Genomic DNA, 6,000 nt, shown 5'->3' on the forward strand with positions numbered 1-6,000 from the left:
ACAGAAATTTGGATAGTGATTCAAGAAGAATCATTAAAACTAGCTGCTTGCAGAACATAAGTGTGAAGAAAAGTGGAAAATCTAGCTATCTGCATATCAGCTTACAAAAGCAGCTCATCCTTGGGGTGTTACAGGAATTATCTAAAAAAACTTGTCTTTTGGGCAATTTCTTTTGATTAACAGAGAAGCACTAGAAGCACTAGAAGCACTAGAAGAGTACTACAGAAAAAAGAAAAGAGAATGTAGTTGACAATATTGATCTGCTGAGTAATCTTTTAAGCTCTTATGCTCCATAGTGCAATGATGCTGGTTAGGCGAGAGATCACACTGGTATGAAATAACCTTGCAATTAGGGATGCAAAACTAAACTGACTGCAGTACTCGGCTGTGTGATTTGTCCCATCTTTATTACTTCTAATGAACACTGATCTTGCCTCAGAAAATTATAGCTGTTGAAAATTAATTAATATGTGTTAAAGGGAGTCAGTGTCTTGAAGACTGAAACTCTCTGATAGTCAGATGGTTTGCATGTACATCACACAGCCAGTAGTTCCCTGAGAAGGCTTTCCTGAAATGAAGATTAAATATTGTTAACTACAGAATGTCTACAAAACGGTCAGAAACAAGACATCATGGTACTCTGTTGAAACTCAGTTGTACCAAACTCCCTGTTGACAAGGCTTTCAGTCTATGTAGCTTTTCCTGGCAAAGAGTAGTGGAAGAGAAGTAACAGTAGGAGTAGATGTTATCTACACATTAGATGGATGTAACAAAAGATGGATGTAAATATATTTCACAGAAAAACAGGCAAAAGGAAGCAAGAAGATTGGGGGAGACATCAGGTGAAAGAGGAGGAGGTGGGAGGTGCTGATGTGCAATGAGACTGACGTTAAGAGCCTCGAGTTTATTATATCTAACTTTCTGGTGTTGAATATAATCTCCATATAGGAGCTGCAGCTGGTACAGCACTAAACAAATTGCCTCAATTCTGGTCTCTCCCATCTGTTCCAGACTTTACAAGTCCTCATTGTAAGACTGTCAGTAAAGGATAGGAGCCCCTCAGAGATCTCTGTCCTGTCCAGGCTTGCAGAACTAGGTGTTCCCCACACATCAACCAGTTGCAAACTGACTTTATTATAATTTCTGCTCTGACCTCCAGAGTTGTCTTTCCTGCTGGGTTGGACAGATGCCAGAGGAATCTCTACATGGACCCAGCTGTGAATAAAATATGCTTCTGCTTTCTAATGAGTTTGGGGGACTTCTTGTTTCTTTGTAGGCTCATGAAAGCCTCATAGATGGTCATTTTCCTGCACCAGAGGACACTCTGCAGCGCCTAGCAGCTCTACGGCTGCAGTATCTTCATGGAGATTATTCTAAAATAAGTTGGACCCTTGATGGAATCTACCCAGTTAACAGGTTAAAATCCAAAATACTGCACTCAACAAAGAGCAGCGGCACTACCAGTCATACTCTGGAGAGAAGACGGACGAGCTTCCTTGAAGGGACATTGAAACGTAGCTTCAAGACAGGCTCTGTAAAGAAGCAGAAGGTAGAAGAGGAGCAAATGATGGAGATGTGGGTAAAGGAAGAGCTTTCAGCTGCTCGGGCAAGCATAGCGCAGAAATGGACCAAGCTGCAAGGACTCTCTCAGCATCAGGCCATGGTGAAATACATGTCCATTATAAAGGAGTGGCCAGGTTATGGGTCAACTCTCTTCGATGTTGAGGTGAGTGATGAAACTCATGTTTCTGCTGCCAAGAAGAGGCATCAGTCTGGAGAACAGATGCAGCTGTGTGTACTACATTGCTCAGCAGCCAAAGGGAATTTTGGGAACTGGCTGCATTTTGCCGTAGTAAGCTTAGGGTGAGCCTGCAGTACCACATATCCAAAGAGGTGAGAGCACAGAGTAAGCAAGCTGGTGCATCCTGGTAAATGGAGGGAGACAATGGATTCCCACTTCATTAGAAGAGGAATAAAATTTGGGACTTTGGGGTGGAGGCCTTAAGAAGATGGTGGTTAGTGAAAGCAAAAGTAAAACTAAGCTCTATTGTCCCTACTGGCTGTTCAGCAGAACACTACAACAGAAACTGCTCAGACGGGGTTGGTTAGACCACTGTCCTTAGCCTGCTAGCGCAGGAAGGCACAGTTCCAGTTTTATCAGTTTTGTTGCTGCCTAGGTCGATTACCATAGGAAGTTGCTTGCACTCACTGTAGTATCTGTAAAATGATAAAAGGAATATTGGCTTCCTAAATCACTTCAAAAATCTGATGAGAGCTGTTAGGTATTACATTATTTATTGCTCAATTAGTATTTGACTCACAGCCATGTCGCTTTTAAATCTTTGCAGCAGGAGTGCCTACAAGATTCCTTATGCAGACATCCTATTTTTTTTATTAGGGTGAAGACTTGAGATGTTCTATAGGAGCCAGAAGTGGAGGACTTTACCTTGATTCAAAGACTATGTCACTGCATTTATACAAAAATTCATGTTTTTCTTTCTGCAGTGCAAGGAAGGTGGATTCCCAAATGATCTTTGGCTTGGAGTTAGCACTGAGAATGTGTCTGTCTACAAACGAGGGGATCCTAAACCACTAGAAACTTTTCAATATGAGCACATTGTTTTCTTCGGAGCACCGCAGCCTAACACCTTCAAAATTACAGTGGATGAGAGAGAAATGTTCTTTGAAACATCCCAGGTATACGAAAGCTCAAGACTTGTTGTATGTGCAGTTTTACTGGCACTTCAGCAAAGCTCTGATTTCACAGAACTAGACAAGTTTATATGCAATAACTCTTGCTAAATGAACTGGACAGCCAAGGAAGAAGATGAAGGGAACTTAAGCCTGAACTGCCATGGTACCTTTTCTGGAATACAGGGATTAACAGGAAAAAAATATAAAATGATGCTGATTAGAAAGTGAATGAGGTTGAATGGTTTTCCAAAGCACTGGGAATTTCCAGTATTGGGTGCATATGCGTGTGCTTGGTTTTTTTCATTCTCTTCCAGTATATGAATGGGGAGTTCAAAAACACAAAAAAAGTTTAGTAGCATTAAAGTTGCTTTTCTTTGAGCTACAATCCTTTTAAGTGTTGCCACAACAGAGCACAAACTTGCCAAGCATTTCTTTCCTTACTGTCATATTCACATTTAGTACTGCATGCAAAGTTTGTGGTGCCATGACTTTAGACAAGGGGAATCTTTTGGAATGGAATCAATGGAATTAGGTTTTTAATGTGCTTATCCTCTGTTATTGTGTACTCTCTCTAGGTGGGCGAGATAATAAAGATCATGAAAGCATACATCAACATGATTGTGAAGAAACGCTGCAGTGTCAAATCAGCCACCAGTGTGGACAGTCATGCCAGCATCTGGACTAGGTGATACGAATGAACTGCCACACACGAGAGGCAGTTGTTTGATGGTTAGTATTTGCAACTTGCCAGCACAAGTGTAGCAAAGATGTTTTTTAAAAACTCCACTTGATTGACTACTGTATTTCAGAACTGAAGTGACATCTACAGAACCATAGGATTTGCACCTCTGCCCAAAGACAGTAAACAGTAACAACTGTTGTTAAATATTAATGACCCAAAACTTGTTTCCCCTTTGCTTGTCTGATGAACAATGTACCTTAAAGAAGCGAAGTCAGAAGCATCCTCCTCTTCCTGCGTGTCCTCTCCGCTGCTTTCACCTGTCATACTGGCAGAAAAATTCACAAGAATAATTTCTGCACTACAGGAGACAGACTTGAGCTTCCTTATGAATTTCCAACAGGCAAAAATCTGGGATCATGAGATCTCAGCATGATCTGCTAAAAGAATATTTGGGTTTTATTTATTTTGCAAGCAACTCCAAAATAAAAGTCACTGTGGGTTTTTTCTTCAGGATATACCAATGATCTGATCTGGTCTGAAAAGAAAATGCCTTTGAAAAATTGAAGCCAGCTGGGCCAACTAAGAGGTTAAACCCTACTTGAGAAAGCATTAAACAAACATAAAACCACCCAGGGTGATTCTTCACCTTCCAATATAAGTTCACAGGTACACAACTGTAAAAAGTGGCACTTTAAGTTAAAATTCTAAGTACTCCAACACAGGAGAAAACCTTTGGGACTAACACCACTGAAACAGGTCAGCAGGCACCATTCCGAGAACATTCCAAACAGCACCTAATGCCTAAAAATGAATGACTGCCTTTCCCCCATACAGCTGAGGAGGTGAGATTGATTTAGCTGCATCTCCAGAAGAGCTGCTCTTCACAAACTCCAAGTTTTAGATGAAGGTCAGGGGTTTTTATAGTGAGCAGCCTGCCTGCATTAAGTTCATTCTTTCTTTATATGAAATTTTAGGATGACTGGGATTCCTGAACTTTAGTTTTAAGTAAGTAAGTGAACTGTTTCTTACAGAGCAAATAGATGCCTAGATAAATTGTTATAGGTAAGATTCTCACTTCCCCAATACTACTGTAAGCAGATGCCAAACCTTTCATCCTCCTCTCAATTCTAATTGGAACTGATCCCATCGGTGAATCCCCAGATACACTTCCAATCTCCTCTAGGTCCCTAGTCATCAGCAAAACTTGAAAACAAACCTGTTTTGCCAAAACAACTGCTTCTTGGAGGGTTTTATAGCTACTCGCAATTTGAAGAAACAGAATTCTTTTTTCTCAGTGAAAGATGACAGTCATCTTCAGTCTCTTGACTTCAGAAACTTGATTTCATAGTTTAAAACAATATTCAGTATCAGTCACATCATAAATTGGTTGCATCAGTAATCAAGAAACTTGGTGGCTAGCCATTTACTATGACCCTTGTTAAGTTGTGGGATCCTAGCATGCAAAGGCCCATTCAGTTTCTTAATGAAACTGAAGTGCTGTATGTGATGCGGGCCTTGTTCCGTGTTTGAAATCAGACATCTCCATTTCCATAGAAGTGGCAGATAAGGCCTGTTTGTTAGCTATGAAATAGAAATTTCATAGTAAAAACCCTAGGAGTCAGTATGCAACGGCTTCTGTTTGAATTCGTTATCAGATTGTGCCATGTCACTAATACTGTGCTGCAGAACACCGTAGTTTTGAGCTTGACAGTACAAGAAGCCCCCCTGTACATAACCCATGCTTTTCTCTCATTTCCACTGCACTGCAGCATGTGCAGACACTCTGTCCACCTGCCACACAACCAGTCTAAGAGGATAGCCACTGCTGTACATTGTAACTTCAACTGGAGTTTTGCCTTAAATAGCTTTACTGAAGGATCCTACAAACATCCCCTTCTTGTCACAAAGAATGAAAAGATGACCAGGTCACAAGTGAGAGAGAACAGGAATGCGGAGGCAACCTGAGAAGCAACACTTTGTATTGGTCCATACACTGACTAGATCTCTTTATGTATCAGAATAGCCTTGATTATCCCTGTCCTAACTCTGCACTAGCTCTGTGTTCTGGCTCTTGGGTTGCTGCAGGCAGCTTGAACCCACTTGGAAATGTAACTCCCATTACTATTTGTTGTAATTTTGCTTATTTCTATTACAGAATTCCTTCTGCTGTCTTTTTTAATTTGTAACTGGCTTTACAATATGAAAGTTTAATAAATTATTGGATTGCACAGACTGTATTTACTCACAAACATTGTGTGCTCGTGTTAAGATGCTTACTCAGAGATCTAACACTCAAAACTTGTAACTGGGCATCAGTGGCATGAGGAGACAACTGCTCTTCCTCTCAGAAGCAAATTTTGCCTTTGTAATGAATTATAGAAGCTTGCCACGACAAAGGGGAGGGCTTGGTTCCAGCTTCTGCTGCTCGCTCTAGGGCTGTTGCACCTTTGGACATGTCCCACATGAGCTCAAGGGACTGGTTCTGAAACAGTTACTATGGTGAAAGCAGAACAAGGAATGAATCATCTCCAAAAGCCTGGGCTGCAGATCATCAACTCAGAGCACATCTGCTTCATCCCTTTCTTCCGCATCTCCAAAGCCACTCATAACAGACAATCCCCCTA

The 6,000-nt window shown here is 41.0% G+C and overlaps 1 protein-coding gene across 3 annotated transcripts in view; it reads left to right on the forward strand.

The window, feature by feature from the left end:
- LOC115608793 (unconventional myosin-X-like) overlaps positions 1–5,604 on the forward strand; it is a 94,430-nt gene extending 88,826 nt beyond the window's left edge. For 2 of the 3 annotated variants that reach the window (XM_030488118.1, XM_030488120.1), the window contains exons 39-41: positions 1,277–1,726; positions 2,506–2,697; positions 3,270–5,604. In XM_030488118.1, coding sequence (XP_030343978.1) covers positions 1,277–1,726; positions 2,506–2,697; positions 3,270–3,383 — 756 coding nt within the window. In that variant the 3' untranslated portion in view covers positions 3,384–5,604. The remainder of the gene's footprint in view (positions 1–1,276; positions 1,727–2,505; positions 2,698–3,269) is intronic. The other variant, XM_030488119.1, reaches the window with a different exon arrangement.
- The last annotated feature ends 396 nt before the right edge of the window (positions 5,605–6,000 follow it).

This window comes from Strigops habroptila, chromosome 5, assembly GCF_004027225.2.
Source record: "Strigops habroptila isolate Jane chromosome 5, bStrHab1.2.pri, whole genome shotgun sequence".
Classification (NCBI taxonomy): domain Eukaryota; kingdom Metazoa; phylum Chordata; class Aves; order Psittaciformes; family Psittacidae; genus Strigops; species Strigops habroptila.